This window comes from Rana temporaria, chromosome 6 (genome assembly GCF_905171775.1).
Source record: "Rana temporaria chromosome 6, aRanTem1.1, whole genome shotgun sequence".
In the NCBI taxonomy this organism is placed as follows: Eukaryota; Metazoa; Chordata; class Amphibia; order Anura; family Ranidae; genus Rana; species Rana temporaria.
Genome location: NC_053494.1, coordinates 143565129 through 143585580, shown reverse-complemented (window position 1 = coordinate 143585580; position 20452 = coordinate 143565129). Strand labels below are relative to the sequence as shown.

The 20452-nt window shown below is 41.1% G+C and overlaps 1 protein-coding gene across 3 annotated transcripts in view; it reads right to left on the bottom strand.

Moving 5' to 3' along the window:
* VWC2L (von Willebrand factor C domain containing 2 like) overlaps positions 1-20452 on the bottom strand; it is a 317351-nt gene that overhangs the window by 293966 nt on the left and 2933 nt on the right. For all 3 annotated transcript variants that reach the window (XM_040357480.1, XM_040357479.1, XM_040357477.1), the window contains exon 2: positions 724-1178. In XM_040357480.1, the coding sequence (XP_040213414.1) occupies positions 724-1113 (390 nt within the window). In that variant the 5' untranslated portion in view covers positions 1114-1178. The remainder of the gene's footprint in view (positions 1-723; positions 1179-20452) is intronic.

Here is a 20452-nt window from a genome sequence, read left to right as displayed (position 1 = left end):
TTCGTTTTTGCTTTGGAGTAGCTGTAATTCTGCTCTGATCTCCACACTTCCTGCTTGTCTGGCTCCTTATGAAAAATCTCATGGCAGCTTTTCACTGTGGTCCAAGCTGTGTGTCTAAAACTCCTCAGAACCAATCAGATTAATTTAAAAAACAAAACACTGCCCTGGATTTGTTTGTTTTTGTTCTGTGTCTCTCTCTACTTCACAGAAACATGAAACCAGTTTAAAAAAGAAAGTGAAACTAGAGGCACATTATATGATTGATTTTTTCTATTTTTAATAATTTTTAAAATGAATCAGTTAACTTTTATGTTTCTATACCCTGTAAACAGTCATTTCAGCAAAACATTTTTTTTTTCCTTTAGTGACCCTTTAAGGCATTTAAAAAAAAAAAAAAACTGCATTATGACCACTAGATGGTGCCTACAATCATAGGATATAATTATATTACGCAGAATATGGCAAGTTTTGTTGGAGTTGTGAAGATGTTTGGCACATTTGTTCAGCAAACTTTGTATACATAGATCCCTTAGGCCGCGTACACAGGATCGGAATTTCCGACAGCAAATGTTCAATGAGAGCTTTTGGTTGGATATTACATAATACATTTTTTTACTCAAAGCTACGTTTCAGCCTTATTCCAGAAGCCACCCTTAGCGCAAAGGAGGGAACAGTAAGCATAGGTCCATTTTACTTTTTAGAGGCAATATATTATATTCATACCTTAAATTCCTCCAGGATTTTATAAGTCTTCCCATGATATTCACAAAAGTTTTTCACTTCCTTACACTCCGGACAACATCCATTGTGTTCCACTTTAGTGCATTTGGGGTGAATTTTGGGACACTCTGGCTGATCACAAACGGGTCCATCCTCTGTACAAACGCAAGGACAGTTAGAGTGACCTGGGAAAAATCTCTCCCCTAGTTTATAGACAAATCCGCTGTCGTCCACACAGCCTTTGCCCCTGTAGTCATCAAATATTAAGTTGTCATTGCTAGACGCCTGTTCTCCTTCATCGGCAGGATAATCCTCCTGGTTGATTGAAGCAGGTGATGCTGAAGCCATGATTGCCAAGAGAATCATGGAGACTGCAGAAATATGAAGAGCCATCCCCCAATGTCAGGCTTCGTGTGTGCCACTCCACTAGGAACTGGATCCAGCTGCTGCCATGTGGGCTGAAAGAAAAGAGACATGACAACTAAATACAGCATAAAGTCATTCAAATGCTTATCTCTGCTTTAACCACTTAAGGACCAAGCCTTTTTCTGAGATTTGGTGTTTACAAGTTTAACAACTTCAATACCATGCACTTGTATCCTCTTCCTGCCCAAGCCAATTTTCAACTTTCTGCGCTTTCGCTGCTTAAATGACAATTGAGTGGTCATGCTACACTGTACCCAAACAGAATTGTTAACTGGTGGAACTGATGGGTACTCATGGGTGGAACTGATTGGCACTGAAAGGCTGCAATGATGGGTACTTATGGGTGGCACTGCTGGGCACTGGCCACTGATAGGCAGCACTGCTAGGTACTGATGGGCATTGATACATGGCACTGATGGGCACTGACATGTACCACGGATATGTGGCACTGATGCTTATCCCCGGTGGCACTGACACTGGCAGGGATTTTGGGTGGGTACTGGTTGGCAGCTGCCTGGGCATTGATTGGCAGCTGCCTTGGCACATATTTGCATTTCCCTGGTGGTCTAGGGGGCATACCTCATGTTAAAGTGTGGATGCCCATCCCTGGTGGTCATGGGTGGCATACTGGTGGTCCTGGGAGGGACAGACCCCCCCTGTCAGGAGAGCAGCCGATCGGCTCTCCTCTACTTGCGCCTGTCAGACGTGAGTGAGGAAAAGCCGTTCAGCGGCTCTTCCTGTTTACATTGTGATCAGCCGTGATTGGACGGCTGATCACATAGTAAAGAGTATCCGCCGGAGGCTCTTTACCGAGACCAGTGTAACGGTGTGTGAGACTGACACACACCGCTCCACGGGCGCGCGGCGACTACTATCCTGCTGGACATTATATGACGTCCAGTCAGGATAACGCAAGCACTTCTCGGACATCAATTTGCTATTGACCGGGCGGGAGATGGTTAAAACTTAAAATTACTTGGTACCCCCAAACATTTCATATATATATATATATATATATATATATATATATATATATATATATATATAATATAATATATTTTCTAACACCCTATAGAATAAAATGGTGGTCATTGCAATACTTTTTGTCACACCGTGTTTGCGCAGCGGTCTTACAATCACACTTTATTTTTTTATTTTTTTTTAAATAAGACAACAGTAAAGTTAGCCCAATATTTTTTTACATTGTGAAAGATAATGTTATGCAGAGTAAATTGATACCCAACGTGTCACGCTTCAAAGTTGCGACCTATCGTAGCTAGCTGCTACCATAACAACGGTATTCCTCTTCAAATTAGCGACGTATAACGACGGCGGGTGGTCCGTAAGTGGTTAAAGAACAGGAATCACACTGGCTCCCAAGACTGTAAGTGGCTTAATTACAAACCCGTAATAACATAGATTGTAACACTTATGGACATCTTTAAACTTCAGAAAGACATTACTTATGGTAAAATAGAGCATAAAACCATAGCTTTCAATTATATTTATCCTTTTTTCTCTCTTAAGGTAACATTTTAAGACATATACCTTCTTCTCCAGGTAAAGCAGCAAAAGTGCCCAGATGTTTGTCCTGGAAAATATACAGGTAATCTAAATCACCACCAAATGAAGTAAGTAATACTATTACTATATAACTATACAGGCAATCACCACCAAATGAAGTAGTGTTATTGCTATCTAACGGTCTTTAAATTGTCTTTGTGCTTTGCCCATGCAGGTTCTTTTTAACACAGACATCTACTGTCACATATATTTAGCTTCCTTTTGCTCCCCCACCACTCACTCCCAGTGTTGTCTCATGAAGAAAAATGATCGTCATTATTCGGGTATTTTCTTCAGCTCCTGGCACTGAACACAAGAAAGGTGATTATATGCCGTAGGGGTAAAAAGACTGATGCCGCGTACGCACGATCATTTTTGGGCATGAAAAAAACGTTGTTTTTCAAAAACGTCATTTAAAACGATCGTGTGGGCTACACATCATTTTTCAGGTTCTGAAAAACAACAAAATTTTTTTTGAACATGCTGCATTTTTTAACGTAGTTTTAAACAATGTCGTTTTTCGGGTTGTAAAAAATGATCGCGTGTGGGCTAAAAACCCGCGCATGCTCAGAAGTTATGAGATGGGAGCGCTCGTTCTGGTAAAACTACCGTTCATAATGGAGTAAGCACATTCATCACGCTGTAACAGACAGAAAAGCGCGAATCGTCTTTTACTAACACGGAATCGGCTAAAGCATTTCCAAAGGCGAATGGAACTTCCCCTTTATAGTGGCGTCGTACGTGTTGTATGTCACCACGCTTTGCTAGATCATTTTTAAAAAATGATGGTGTGTGGGCAACGTCGTTTTAATGATGAAATTGGGAAAACGTTGTTTTATGGACATGCTGAAAAATGATCGTGTGTACGCGGCATGATGCAAACCTGATGCTTTTCCCTGTAAGTAAAAAGCACATGTTTGCTTTAAATAAAGTTGGAGCCCAATGTCTTTCTTCGCTGTCCTCTCCCAGTTTATGTTCTCCATAAATCATCTGGGTCATCCTCCATTTGCTGTGGCTTACACTAGCTTAGATGGCACTTTTGTCCTTCTCACATGGGCTGCATCTTTTTCTCCCTGCAGCCTAAAGGAGGAAGCGGCATATTTACAAGCCTGCAACTAGCTTACTTCTTTGTTAATGTCTATAGAGAAATGATATAGGCATTACGCTGTAGCTCACTAGTTTGGTGAAGGTGACTGAAGAGCCCTCTGAACTGGCATCATGGTTAGTGAACGAGATCACTGGCTGAGCTGAGATCAGTGATAGGTTTTATATATGGTATGGGGACGGTTATGGGATGGGAGGGGAAGGGGAAGTAGTTGGCACCAACTTTATTCAAAGTATATTTATTCTTCTATTTTTATGTAGTTCGACTAATATGTCTATAACTACTTGGAAATGACTACAGAAATTGTACTATAATGACATCATATACTTCTAATGATTACAAAGAAGGGCGTGATGAAGTTTATGGGATAAAAAGAGCTGGAGAAAGATTTACACCACATGCAGTCCTGTGTGTTTTTTTCAGCATCAAAAACGCATGGAAAGTAGGAAATATGGAAAATAGGTTATATGGTTTTCAAAGGCATAGTTCACACCATGCTTGCAGTTCCAGAAAAACAAGTAGAACATGCTGCATTCTTCCTGCACTGGACTGTACTGGAACATTTTAAAATGCATCAAAAACACACTGGCATGCACATGTCCTTATTTAGGGACTGTTCACACCATAGAAACGCAGCCCGGATGCTTTCCAGATGCTTTTCTGCATGCATGCGTGTTTTTGATGCATTCCAGTGTGTTTTTGGTGCATTTTTGATGCATTTTCCTCCCTCTTTTTTCTTATCATTAAATAAAGACATGGGTGTTCCAGTGCGTTTTTTGGTGCATTTAGGTGCATTCCAGTGCATTTTTGATGCTTTTTACAGCGCTCCATAGCAGGAAAAAGGCAGCATGTTCTACTTTTTTTGTGGAACTGGAACGGACTGCAAGCACTATTGGAAATCATATAACTTACTTTCCATGTGTTTTTGATGGAAGAAAAAAAAACGCACTGGCCTGCTTGTGGTGTGAACTGGCCCTTAACGTTAAGAAGAAAGAGAATGAAAAAAAAAAGCCCTGGACTGCATCAAAAACGCACCAAAAGGGAATAAAAACTGTGTATGCTGAAAAGCATCTGGAACGCATCCGGACTGCGTTTCTATGGTGTGAACTGGGCCTTAAGCCACATGGAGAATGTTTAGTGCATAATTAAGAACTTGTTCTTACCAAATATTGTATATCGGGTTTTTTTTAACCCTCTCATGCTCCATGTGATCTCACAGACTGCTATACAACAGTAACATGTAGAAAGGTGAGACATGCAGTTACTGTGCGATTTACAACTACCTTGGATCCTTCAGCTCAGGTACTGGCACAGCTTAAAAAAAAAAAATGCATATAATCTGATGCTATGCAAATTTACTGGCAATTCTATCCTGAATAGGGCTCACCTTTAATATGCATTACATGTTCAACTGAATGACTGAGAGTATAAAACTTGTCTTTTGTTGGTAACCACAGATAAAATATTGCAAACATTAAAAAGCAAGGGAGAGAGATTATTCCATTTTGTTGTTCCATTCTAGGTCTCGTTGTAAAATGGAAGATTGACAGGTGTAATTCCCAGGAGCTGCTACAGAAGCGTTTTATTGGGCTCATCTCTATAATGAACATGTGGCATTTCATTGTGTGCCAATGTATAAATCATACAGGACAGAATTTGTCAAACCCGCTAAACAATAATGATAAAAAATACCCTAAACCTATACAAAGTTTATTACTCTGTAGCTTTTATTTGTCCATAAACCTTGCAGTGACATTGTCCTATTGTACTTCATCAGTAAATGTATCTCTTTGTCAGTTTTAACCTCCATCCCTTTACTGAACACTGAAGCATGTGCATATTATTCAACACATTAAATTCACTGCAGTTATACATGGCTAACTCATTTAATCACCCCTTATTAATTATGAATATGATGAATTATTGAATAAATTGTAAGTCCTCTTCAATGACTACAGAGAATAGGAGGGCGATCTATACAGATTCATTCAGCTTGTGAAGACATTTAAATAAATGTGGGGTTTTTATTGTAAGTCGAAGACAAGCCATTTACACTAATACCGGTCACCCTGACACTTGGAAAGCTTGAAGTATTGACTTTCTTATAAACTCCCTTGATTAAAGTCCTCCTGAAAGACACACTGAAGGAAAGAGTGAAAGAGTTAACACAGGGATAATTAAAACCATTCATGTGACAGGTCCTCAGTGTAAAGATGTTGTTCTGTGCAGTCGCAAGGAATCAATTCTCTTCAAAACTCCTACATCTGAAGAAGGTCCTCATTCAAAGGTAAAATTATAAATATGTTCCCAAATACTGTACCAGTGGTGGTCAACTTGCTAGATATAGAAGTTATCAAGTATGGCCCTTGGCTAAACCACAAATACACCAAAGTTTATAATTCACCATGTCATTTATTCAATTTGCCTCTCATGTCTCATTGTTTCGATATGTTCCTAGGGGAATTGGCAGGCTCTATTTTCACTTACAAATTGCTGTCGTTATTGACAAGCTAAAGCCGGCCATACACAGTTTGAATTTCGAAAGAATTTTCTTTTGAAAATCGTATCAAAGAATTTTTGTACGAATTTCCGACCGTTAGTGGGCTACAGCAACGGCCGATTTTCGTGCCGCAATCAAATTTCAGGAATCGGGACATGTTGGAAATTTTTTGAAAAACTAATGATTTTCTAATCAATGATGGAGAATCGTGTGTGAAATGTAATAGAAAAAAAAAATGCGAGAAAGAAAATGCAAGAAAAGAAAATTCCCGGAGATAAATAAATATCCCGGCCACGAAAATTATTTTCTGTAGCAACATGAAGGCTTGGTCGGCCGAAATCAATGGTGGCACCATTGGATCACAAAAAAACGAACTTTCTGATTTTAAAAAGAAAATTTGTTCGAAATTCGACCATGTATGGCCTGCCTAACTCATGCTTGGCTCTGTAGGAATCCCCCAATTTGGCAGGTAGCAGTTTGTGGAAGTAACATTGAAGGCAGGCACAGGGGACTCAGGATTGGGTGGTATCACCAGCCAATGGCATCTTTCAGAAATTTTCACAGCTTATCTGGTAAAAGAACAGCTGCATGAAATGATAGGTACTAATGCATTACACCATAGGAACAGTGATGGCAGAAAAAATACCAAGTGTGTCTGGCACGTTTTTTTTATATTATATATATATTTTTTTCTAACTTTTTTTTGTTTGAGTATAAATCTATGTTTGTCAGGTCATCATTGATTCATTTGAGCTTTGTTGTTATAGAGTACTGTGGGCCAACAAAAGGTGCTCAGGACTTATCATTTAGGAGAGGATAATGTTTTTGTTTGAATATTTCAACTCAGAGACCATTTTCTCAAGGACATGTCTGATGTACATATAAATGCCCATAAATTGTAGGATAATCTTATATTTTTTTTATTTTTTAATAGTCTTCAGTTCAATGTTTTCCTGATGGCTGTAACTAATGTCTAGATAGTTGAGGTCAGATTTTTATTGTAACATCTGATCATTTTATAAAATGCTATTGTATAAGAGGAGTGTTTTCCAGGTTCTAAGGCATAGTCACAATATAATTTTTGAGATATGTTACATGTTCTCTGTAGAAGAAGCATTAGTAACTGACATCTGCCAACATAACACAATGTCATTCATGACCATAAGAGAAGGTGTGCTAATATGATAGCTGCATGTGTATTTGCTTTAAAACAATCACAAAACTCAACAAAGTGAGATATTGAATCTAAAGTGTTGTACAGATGAACAACATATTGACAAGTACAGGTTTGAAACGTCAGAAAGACTAGGGGGCAGATCCACAAAAGAATTACACCGGCGTATCTGTTGGTTAATTTCAAATTTTGCGCGTCGTATCTTTGTTTTTGTATCTACAAAACAAGATACGGCGGCATCTCGGATCGATCCGACAGGCGTACATCTTAGTATGCCGTCGGATCTAAGATGCAATTTTTCGGCGGCCGCTAGGTGGCGTTTCCGTCGAATTCCGCGTCCAGTATGCAAATTAGCTAGTTACGGCGATCACGAACGTACGCAATGTAAGTATGGCCGTCGTTCCCGCCTCGCATTTTGAATTTTTTACGTCGTTTGCGTAAGTCGTTTGCGAATAGTGATTTGCGTAGATTGACGTCACTGTCTTAAACATTGGCTTGTTCCGGCTTCATTTCAAGCATGCGCACTGGGATACCCCACGGACGGCGCATGCGCAGTTAAAAAAACGTTGTTTACGCCGGGTAACTTACGGTGCAAATTCTTTGTGGATTTGAAAAAAAAAATAAAGTTACGGCGGCGTAGTGTATCTTAGATACGCTGCGCCCGCGGAGTGAAGCGCCGAGTACGTGGATCTGCCCCTAGGTTTTCAAAAGTCATAGTTAAAAACATGAAATAGTATGTTTGAGCATAATAGATGGTCAGGAATGATAAACAGTAAGGGGAGAAGGAGATGAGGTGAGACTATGAAAAGGTTGGGAAAGGGTAAAGAACATAAAAGATGATAAAATATTGGGTTCTACTGTCTCGTTCATGGCAATCAAACTCTATCAAATTTATTTGGACAATTTCTAATAATAAAAATCAGTTTATACAGTTGTGTGAAAAAGTATTTGCCCCCCCTTCCTGATTTATTTTATTTTTACATATTTATGGCACTCAAATGTTTCAGATCATCAAACTAATTTTAATATTACACAAAGATAACCCGAGTAAATCCAAGATACAGTTTTTAAATTATTTCATTTTTAAGGGTAAAAAGCTGGTCAAACAGGCCTGGCCCTATGTGAAAACGTATTTATCCCCTCCCATGCTCAATCATGAATGAACTGTGATTAACCAAAATTTTTAGGAAAGCCGAGTTAAATTTCACTTGTCACACCCAGACCTGATTACTGCCAGACCTGTTGAATCAAGAAATCACATAAATAGAAGATGTCTGACAAAGTGAAGCACGCCAACAGATCACAAAAAGCCACATCATGCCACAATCTAAAAAAATTCAAGAACAGATTAGAAACAAAGTAATATACATGTATCGGTCTAGGAAGGGTTTCAAAGCCATTTCTAAGACTTGGTAACACCAGTGAACAATGGGGATAGCCATTATCCACAAATGGAGATAACTTGGATCAGTGGTGAACCTTCCCAGGAGTGGTCGGCCTACAAAAATTTCTCCAAGAGCATGACGACTCCTCATCCAGGAGGTCAAAAAAATAACCCAGAACAACATTTAAAGAACTGCAGGCCTTACTTCCCTCAGGTACGATCAGTGTTCATGATTTATCAATAAGAAAGAGACTGGGCAAAAATGGCATCCATGGGAGAGTTCCAACGCCAAAGCCACTGCTGACGAAAATAAGACAAAGGCTCATCTCAGATTTATCAAAAAACATCTTGATTATCCCCAAAACTTTTAGACAAATATTCTGTGGACTGATGTGACAAAAAAAATACTTTTTGCAAGGTGTACATCTCATTACATCTGGCATAAAACGAATACAGCATTTATTAACAAGAACATCATACCAACAGTCAGACATGGTGGTGGTGGCGTGATGGTCTGGGGCTGCTTTGCAGCTTCAGGACCTGGATGACTTACCATAATTGATGGAACCATGAATTCTGAGCTCTACCAGAAAATCCTAAAGGAGAATATCCGACCATCAGTTTGTGACCTCAAGCTCAAGTGCACCTCGGTTATGCAGCAGGACCATGATCAAAAACACAACAGCAAGTCCACCTCCAATTGGTTCAAAAAAAGCAAAACTTTGGTTTTGAAGTGGCCTAGTCAAAGCCTAAAGACTTAAATCCAATTGAGATGCTGTATCATGACCTTACACATGCCGTTTATGCTGGAAAACCCTCCAATGTGGCTGAATTAGAACAATTCCGCAAAGAAGAGTGAGACAAAATTGCTCCACATTAATGTGAAAGACTCATTGCCAGTCATCGCAAATGCTTGATTGGCAGTTGTTGCCTCAAGAGTGGCACAACTAGTTATTAGGTTAAGGGGGACAATACTTGTTCACAAAGACAGGCAGGTTTGGACATGTTTGTGTAGTAATAAAATGTGTTTGATGATCTGAGTCATTTAAGTGTGACAAATATGCAAAAAATGTATAAACCAGAAAGGAGGTGAATACATTTTTCACACAGCTGTATATCTGTAAAGTAGTGTCGATGGAGGAATCCCAGGAGGACACTGTAAGTGGAAAATAATATTTCCAGTGAAGAATGTTTACTACTTATACTTTCTGCATTTTTAAAGAGGCAAACCACTAATAAATGCAAATGCATTGCAGACATTTACTGCATTTTTTTATTTTGTATTCTCATACACTTTTACAGAAGATTTTACAATAAAGTGAATCTGTCAGAGAACCAAAGTAACAATAACGTCAAAGTGGTCTACAAGTATGCTTGCTAAAAGGTCAGTCTCCCCCTCCTGCACACTAGAGGCTCCCACAACCACGGTTAGTTGTGCAGTAGATGGGACTTCTTTAAAGTTCTATTAAGTTTTGATTAAGGATTGGTGCTGTTAACAAATACAGAGTCATATCTTATGTTTATTTGTTACTTAAACGTCCTTGAGGCATGGATGAAAACTTGATGGTGAGCATTTGATACTGGACACTGTAGCAATGACAGATAGCTTCCCCCAACAATAATGGATGCATGCATGTATGAGATATTTTTTAATGTTGTATAGTGATACCTTTCTGTTTGTTATTGTACTTTTAATCCAGTGGCTCCCTATGAGCAGAAAAAGGACTAAGGCTTGGAAATATTGTTTTCAGGTACAAAAATGTTGTTGCGCATTAATAGTTTAGTCCCTTTGCTCTTTTGACATGTTTATGCCAACGTAAATATTATGGCTACGTGTTTCAGGTTAATATAATTTCTTATCAGCACTACTAGGTCTTAATTTCCTGTTGTATTTTGCAGTTGCAATATTTAAATATTACAATGCAAAAAGAAACTCTGCTTCTTAATTTCATATTTTCCTCACTGCTTTTTAAGACGTATAGGCCTCGTACACACGATAGGTTAACCAGAGCACAACGGTCTGATGGACCGTTTTCATCGGTCAAAACCGATCATGTGTGGGCCCCATAGGTTATTTATCCATAGGTTAAAAAAAGGCCAACTTGCTTTAAATTTAATCGATGGATTCCTAACCGATAGGTCAAAACCAATCGTTAGTAGGCACAACCATTGGTTAAAAATCCACGCATGCTCAGAATCAAGTCGACGCATGCTTGGAAGCATTGAACTTCTTTTTTTTGCACGTTGTTGTGTTTTACGTCACCGCGTTCTGACACAATCATTTTTTTATCCGATGGTGTGTAGGCGGGATGGACCATCAGTCGGCTTCATCGGTTAACCTATGACAACGGTCCTTCAGACCGTTTTCATCGGATGGACTGATCGTGTGTACGAAGCTATAGACTTTTAGCTGGGGAAGGGATATTGCCGACATCACACAACAGACTCTTTTTCTGTTTTTTACAAATTATATCTACTGTCCTGTAAGTCCAACTGAGGGCTGGGCAAAACACCAAACAAAATGATAATAGGCTCACTATAAACAACAGAAAAAGAGCTGCCTGAAAGATCTGATGCCAAAAGGTCAAAGAAGCATTCACAGATCTAGTAGAGTGGGCTTTCACAGGAAAAGGTGGATCCTGATAGTTAAGAATACAGGCTTAAACAATGATTTGTCTGAGCCACCAAGCAATGGTGGAGTAAGAAGCTGTGCCCTTTTACCATCCAACATAAAAGAGTCAGTCTTTCTACTGTAAGTAGTGACTGCAAGGTAGACACAAGCAGCACAAACTACTTCCAAACAATGAAGGCAAATCTCTTTTGGATGTACTGGGGCTGAACAGGGGGATATAAGTATAAGGTCTAGCTAAGATGCTATGCCGAAACAACCTCAGAAAAAAAAAAGAATCTCTAGGCCTCAAAACGACCTTGTTTCTATGTAAAATGAGAAAGGGATGTTTAGAAGACAAGGCTGCCATTTCAGACATGCACCTTGCAGAGGCAATGACAACAAGGGAACCAACTTTGTGAGTAAGTGTGGAAAGGGAAATTTTCTAAATAGGTTCAAAGGGTGGTTTCTTGAGTTCCAAAAAAAATAAAAATAGTTAAAATCACACAGAGTAAAGGCAGAACCACATGAGAGACATAAGACAAAGGTCTTAATCAAAGAAAAAGACCACCAGAACCACAATTTGATCATTGATGGTACTCGGGGCCAGCTGCCAATCCAAGCCTGATTGAAAAAAGGTAAGGATTAATCTCATTGAGTATTGCCTGTGATAAACAATTATTTTCTCGTGAAGTATGACTTTCATGTACAATGGTAAAGCTTGCGAAAAAATAAACTTTCTTTCTTTCACTTAATAAGAATAGTTGATTCAGAGATACATCCTTCATGATCTAGTTTTTAACAGCCATGCTGTTAAAGCCAGAGACCATGAAGCAGGATGTCAAACCAGCCCTTAAGACAGAAGTTCTTGATGATCTGGAGGAGACCATGGAGAATCTGCCAGGAGTCTGTACAATTCATGATACTACATCCTACTGGGCTAGTCCATAGCTATGAGTATAACCAGAATGCACATCATATTGATCCAGTGGGACAGACAAGATAGATACTTTACGGAAGGAAAGGCATAGATCATGTAGTACTTGCCTCACTGTGCCATAAATTCATGTTCCTCCTTGATGGTTGATATATTCCACTGCATTGTAAGGACAACCAAATTGCACATAGCTCCAGAATGTTAATAAGGAAATGGTATTTCTCCAGTCCCTTCCACCAACAGCATGTCTAGGACAGATCTGGTGTATTTCGTGTAGAATGTTTGGGTCAAAATTAATATTAGTAGCCTTAAATTTCAAGATGTGGCAGATTCCTCCTTTTGGTTTTGAAACTGTGAAAAGGTTGAAATAATGTCTTTGAAGCCTTTCTGCCACAGGAACTGGACAAAATTTACTTGAACCAAAAGACCTGCACGGAGCTCTACTTATTTGTACAGTGACATAGAAAGGTCGAAAGACAAAAACTAGTTAGGGGCTGGGAGTGAAACTACAGTTTGTAGACACTGATGGACAAATACTGCTGGAACCACAGTGGGAATGGCCCACTTCTCAATAAAGGATACTTCTGATGGGTACTGGATTGTGAAATGTTTGGGAGGTGTGAACAGTAATAAGGAGTTTTCAACTCTACGCATAGGGGGCCTGATTCCCAAAAAAGCTGCCTAACTTAACTTTCAGCAGTTAAGTTACACTGACTTAAAATTTCTACCTAAGTGCCTGATCCACAAAGCACTTACCTAGAAATTTCAGGCCGTGTAACTTAAGTGCCGCCGTCGCAAGGCGGTCCTCCTCTCCGGGGGGCGTTTAAAATTTAAATGAGGCGCGCTCCCGCGCCGGCCGTACTGCGCATGCGTGTGACATAATTTTCCCGACGTGCAGCGCGCGAACGTAATTGACGCCGGGCTTTGTGGATTGCGACGGGACACTAAAGTTGCGACGGGTGAAAAAAAATATACGCGCCGGGAAAACAAATAATTATAAAAAAAAATGACAGCGTCGCTCAGCATGCATTCCTGAGAGGGAGAACTCCATGCCAATTTTCAAAGAAAAAAACCGGCATGGGTTCCCCCCCCAGGAGCATACCAGGCCCTTAGGTCTGGTATGGGTTGTAAGGAGACCCCCCACGCTGAAAAATCGACGTAGGGGGTCCCCCTACAATCCATACCAGACCCGTATCCAAAGCACGCTACCCGGCCGGTCAGGAAGGGAGTGGGGACGAGCGAGCGCCCCCCCCCTCCTGAGCCGTGCCAGGCCGCATGCCCTCAACATGGGGGGGTTGGGTGCTCTGGGGCAGGGGGGGCACACTGCGGGCCCCCCCACCCCAGAGCACCCTGTCCCCATGTTGATGAGGACAGGACCTCTTCCCGACAACCCTTGCCGTTGGTTGTCGGGGTCTGCGGGCGGGGGCTTATCGGAATCTGGGAGTCCCCTCAAATAAGGGGGTCCCCAGATACCGGCCCCCCACCCTAAGTGAATGGATATGGGGTACATCGTACCCCTACCCATTCACCTGTAGGCAAAAAGTAAAAGTTATTAAACACACAACACAAGGGTTTTTAAAATAATTTATTAGTCTGCTCCGGAGGCCCCCCCTGTCTTCTTTAGCTCTAATACCAGGGGGGCTTCTTCTTCCGCTCTCCGGGGGTCTTCTCTGCTCTCCGGGGGGGGTTTCTTCTTCGCTCTCCGGGGGGGGGCTTCTCCGCTCTCCGGGGGTCTTCTTCTATCTTCGCCGCTCTCCGCTGTTGACTCGGCGAACCCTGGTTCTTCTGCAGCTGTCCGGTGCCTTCTTCTTCAGCGCTGGCTGCCTGCTATCTTTGTGTGTTAGCTCAATTACTAACAGGCAGCCAGTGCGGTCTTCTGTGACGTCAGGTTCTTCTTCTCCCCTCTTCCGATGTTGACTCGTCGCCTCTTGACACTGCAATGATGGAAGCGCGCCTTGCATCCCATTTATATAGGCATCACCGTCCCATCATGCTCCGGTAGGTACCCACGTGGTGGGTGCCTACCCACGTGCACCCACCACGTGGGTACCTGCCGGAGCATGATGGGACGGTGATGCCTATATAAATGGGATGCAAGGCGCACTTCCATCATTGCAGTGTCAAGAGGCGACGAGTCAACATCGGAAGAGGGGAGAAGAAGAACCTGACGTCACAGAAGACCGCGCTGGCTGCCTGCTAGTAATTGAGCTAACACACGAAGATAGCAGGCAGCCAGCGCTGAAGAAGAAGGCACCGGACAGCTGCAGAAGAACCGGGGTTCGCCGAGTCAACAGCGGAGAGCGGCGAAGATAGAAGAAGACCCCTGGAGAGCAGAGAAGCCCCCCCCTGGAGAGCGGAAGAAGACCCCCCCCGGAGAGCGGAAGAAGACCCCCCCCGGAGAGTGGAAGAAGAAGCCCCCCCTGGTATTAGAGCTAATAAAGAAGACAGGGGGGGGCCTCCGGAGCAGACTAATAAATTATTTTGAAAACCCTTGTGTTGTGTGTTTAATAACTTTTACTTTTTGCCTACAGGTGAATGGGTAGGGGTACGATGTACCCCATATCCATTCACTTAGGGTGGGGGGCCAGTATCTGGGGGGCCCCTTATTTGAGGGGACTCCCAGATTCCGATAAGCCCCCGCCCGCAGACCCCGACAACCAACGGCAAGGGTTGTCGTGAAGAGGTCCTGTCCTCATCAACATGGGGACAGGGTGCTCTGGGGTGGGGGGGCCCGCAGTGCGCCCCCCCTGCCCCAGAGCACCCAACCCCCCCATGTTGAGGGCATGCGGCCTGGCACGGCTCAGGAGGGGGGGGAGCGCTCGCTCGTCCCCACTCCCATTCCTGACCGGCCGGGTAGCGTGCTTTGGATACGGGTCTGGTATGGATTGTAGGGGGACCCCCTACGTCGATTTTTCGGCGTAGGGGGGGTCTCCTTACAACCCATACCAGACCTAAGGGCCTGGTATGCTCCTGGGGGGGGAACCCATGCCGGTTTTGAATTTAAAAATTGCCGTGGAGTTCTCCCTCAGGAATGCATACCAAATGCCGTCGCTTGAATGGGCCTTTACAAGGTGTGACTAACTTTCCACATTGTAAAACCAGCCCTAGTTTTGCGCAAGCAAATGGGAACTTACGCAGAAATCACAGTGCTGAAAAGCTGATGAAAAGCGTTGTGGATCTGCTTAAGTCCTCATTTGCATACTCAAAGCTGCATTTCCATGAGAAATGCCCCCAGCGGCGGATGCGGTACTGCATCCTAAAATCTGACCGTGTAAGTGTCTTACACATGTCAGATTTTCTGCCTAACTTTGGAAAAAGCCTTTTGAGGATCGTTTCCAAAGTTAGGCACAGACTGAACAGCAGTTCCGCCTGTGTATCTCTTTTGGGAATCAGGCCCAGGATGTCTGGGAGTAGTGGGTGCATCAAAAAAGTGTTAGTAGTGGTACTCAGCCAGCCACTACCTGAGGCTATCTGACTAACAAGGGCAATTGTTCTCTTTGTTTTTAATTTTATGTTCTTCTATGTTTTCTTTTCTTTGGTTATAGAGTTCTGTGATCTAATTCATACAGATAACTGCGTTACCACCTAATTTCAGTGTGGTTATTCTATCCACCCAGGGTATAATTGAATGCAAATTATAAGTGTAATGTCATTAGCTTCACTTGGCCCCTTTTGTATTTCTGACTGCCAAGCCCTATATACCCTACATTGCTCGATTTGTTATATTGTCTATCTCTCATTTCCTGCAATGTGTACCTGTAATTACACTTTTTTTTTTTTTTTTTTTTTTTTTTTTTAGTAGTATTGGGACCTCTAAGGAATCCTGGACAGGTAGCTATATGAAGCTACAGGGTGGCCTTCCATTTTTAGGTTGGTATGGACCACATTAATAAGAGTGAAAATGGTCACTCTAAGCCTGGAAGTTATAAATCCTAAAGAACAATATTAACCAGCAAGGATTTTGAGACTCTTCATCAGAGTCTCTGCAGCAAAGGGTTCAGAGTTTGCTAAGGCTGTAGGCAGGTAAGGTTTATTCAGCATGGGAAGGTGTTGAGGTACGCTTAGGGCCTCTGTGGTCACAGTCAGCAATTAAAATTGTAATTTGGTTGAAGAGAAAGACGCTCCGGGTGCCCACATAAGCCATCCATCCACAGCCTAGCTAGGGTTTAGGAGAAGGTGCTAGTGCAGCTTGTCTGTAGATACACAATCAAAAGATTATGAGTAAGCACTAGTCACAGAATGAAATGTGTGATGTCTTTTACATGAAGGATCAATAAAGGTGGAGTGTTACAGCAATGTAGGGATGCAAGCAGGGGATGGTTCTCCAGGCTCCTGAGTTCAGGCCACAGGAGGAATACTGCAGGCTGCCTCAGTACTGGTAGATGACCATGAGCTGGATGGATCTGGTAGAGTGGGACTGGTCCCTATGTGTTGCATGTTAGTGAACAGGTGTGCAGAGTGTGCTAGTACCACACTTAACTAGTGACCACGTTTGTTAGCATTTTAAACCTTTCTTTAACAAACCACAGGAAAATAGGGACAATGATGGCATCTGACTGTCCCAATAAACAAAGTAGCTCAATGTGCTCTGCCCACATGACCTACTCAAGGTTACACCAGAAACTTTGCCATGGTTCTAGACCTAGAAGGTGCTCTAGAGATAATTAATACAAAAGATTGAAAAGTGCCTTGATGTGTAGCCCTGTGCCCAGAAGTCACATTCTAGGCAGGCCCTGAAATGTTTCAGTCCAAGGGGGTCAAGTTACAGCCCCCAAAACTATCACAGAGGATACACATATTCAGATAACTGCATAAAAAGACGAGCTCAAGCACTGTGCAGAGATGTCTTGATTGATTAAAAAAATTATCTTGGAAAAAGGAAAATTTGGCCAGAAAAAATGGTTAAACTTTCCTCTTTAGAGAAAATACATCAATCATCCTAGGATACTAGCAAAAAAAACAACCAAAAATGGTTGCTGTTTTTTTGTTTGCCTGTGTCCAAATCTTCCTGTAGGTGGCATTATAACCCAATTGTCTCTAAATCCTGTGTCCCCCAATGAATGAGAAAGAAAAGGATATTTCAGATCTTCATACATATAAAATGTCAAGCCACAGCAGGATGGAAAAGGCTGAATTGTCATGAGACTTTAAAGTGACTCTGCTAAGGTTTTTAAAAAGACAGTGTCAAATTTAACGTCAGCAAGAAAATGTAAAACCCAAGCAGCCAGTCAGAATTTATGTTTTAGAAATTTGAATTGAATAATAAAATTTCTGATGATAACTTGCTAAATCTTATATTGTATTAATTTGCATTAGAATGTTGACTTGTACATTTAAATCCCATTATAAAGACATGCATCTTCATCATGTCTGTTTACTATCGGCATAGAGAAGTTGAGTGTGGGTTTTTTGGTGCTGACTTCCTGGCCTACTGTATGTCAGCACCAAACATTTTGGCAATGATATATTGTGCTATTTGTGTATTTGGTGTAAAAGAAATATCAGGTTTAGGACATAAATGTTTTATGGTAATGCTTAGGGATTAAACGTTTGGATTAGGTTGAAGTTGGTCTTCAGGAACTACCCAGATAGCAAGGATAACTTGCCACAAAATTTGTAGTAGTGTTGAATTCTAAGCCTTGTTAACTTGCTGCACATTTTCACTGACAAATTGTACACTTGCATAGGACTTGAAGCACAAGTTTTAGTTGACACTTTTCCAATATGTAGAAAATGTGCATGGCAAGTCTCTAGCAAAAGTAACATTGCAGTGGTGAGTCTACAGCATGAAAATGCTTGCAGAATGTTTGCAAAGAAACTTGATCTGGAATCATGCAATGCGGACTTGCTACAGTTGTATAGCAAACTTATGAAGCCTGGTAAGTCTAGCAATAGCTTAGCAACTAATTTTCAAACTTGCAGCACTATTGCTTGCTAGCTGGGTATGTTGAGATTGACAATAAGGGCTAAGACAGCCTTTTTCAACCAGAGTGCTAAGCCACCCTGGGGTGTCTTGAGGCTTCTTCAGGGATGCCTTGGCAAAATGGCTAAAAAATTATCAAAAGTTGTATACAAGCCAGAAGGGGGATGAAGCTCTCTTTGTCTCTCTCCCTCAGCACTGGGGTTTACATTAGCTGACGGATGGAGAAAAATTGAGGGAGAAGAGAAACATTGGAATACTAGTCAGTACCAGTGTGCAAAAATGTATTTGCTTTGGAAAAAAATCACCTCCAACATCAGGTGTCCTACATGTGTGGATGTTGCTGCATTGTGTAAAACTATTAGAATATTTTTTTTTACATTTTAGAATGGGGTGCCTCGTAACTGTCCATAATTTTAAAAGCTGCCTTGAGACTGTCTATAATTTTAACGGGTGCCTTGAGATTGTCTATAATTTTAAAAGGTGTTTTGACTGAAAAAAGGTTGAGAAACACTGGGCTAAGAAATAGCAGTAGGGTTACGGTTTGTGTTGAAAGAAGCTGGTGTTAGAAGTTAGATTCAGAATGATGGTTTAGCAATTCGTATTACAGAAAGAGATAAAGATTAGAGATAGTTTTAGGGGATGTATTGACAGAATCTGGGGTTAGAGGTTAGGCTTAGGGATTAGGTTAATAGTTATAGTTTAAGGTTTAAAGGTAGGGTTAGGGATTGCGCTAACTGTAAAAGAGCCAGTTGAGGTTAAAAGTAAAGGTAAATTACTTTGTTTTAAGATTTCAGGTGTGGGAACCATTAGTATGGAACATCACATGTATTATAAGCAAGTCCAATTACACTCTAGCGATAAACATATACTTATGTTCTTACTGTTGCACTAGCAACTGCACCAATTTTCAGTAGCTTAAAATCTACATAGCAGGTAAAAGCTGTAGTGGTATAATTCTAATTTTGTGACTAGCGATACATTTTTTACCTATGCGGAACTAATCATTTTACCTATGTAGTAATTTTATAATAATTTACACAGCCAAAATAGAAACAATACTTTATTAGGACAATACTGAAAAACTGTTGTGTTCCATAATGTCTATTGTAGCTAGGCACTTTCATGGTATCATTTAAAACAAAAATATTCACAAAAATAATGAGTTAGTATTTTACCATAACAGTGACCTACAGGCAAAGCTGTCCTTTCTATGCAGCAAGCATCTCATAAAACACTTCTATGTACCGCATGCCTATTTGCTCTGGCTGCAACTTCCAGCATTTTATGGAAAAGGAGAATATTTAAGCCCCACAGCACACAGAGATGTCCAATCGTGAAGCTGCAGATAACAAATCTCCAGCCTGAATTGTGCTAATGAATCTGCCCTATCAGGAACAGTCGCACTGTGAACTTGCCCTCCTTTATTCTCTTTCATCTTGAGTTTGATGTCTCTCAGCCTCTGCACAACAGGCAGTTAGGGAGACTGCCACAGGCTAACTGAGCCTCACTGATAGTTTATGATGCCCCAATACTTCCATGTATACAAACATCTCACTCATAGCACAGATGTGTCAGGTAGAAATTCCAAGTGATTGCCAGTTATTCTACTCAGATCATCATTCTTGTTGAAACAGCCAGTGTAGAATAGGTTGCAGCATTTTCTGGGGGTAACATGGTTAATATCACACAAAAAAAAACAAAATTGTATAGATAATATTATGAGTACCACTTGCCTACAATACAGATCACCACAGCTCAACCGTGCCATATTAACTATTCTGTCTTTGACTTGATAATGACTTCTTTTAATGCTGTTTTGGATGGGAGCCGCTCCCTACAGCTAATCAAGGCTGCCAACACTAGGCAATCATTTGGTTTTATGAAGGTGGTATTTTAGTAATGACAGTGTTTTTTTTTTCTAAAACAGCATGCTATCTGGAAGACAGGTTGAGTGTCTGGCTTTTTATAACATAAATATTATTACAGTGCAGTAGTGGTTAACTTTTTCAGTACTGAATGGCATACACCACCAAAAATTAGCACATTCTATAAAAAAAAAGATGGGACAAATATGATGCATCAAAGTATTTAATAAAAGTATTCAACATAAAG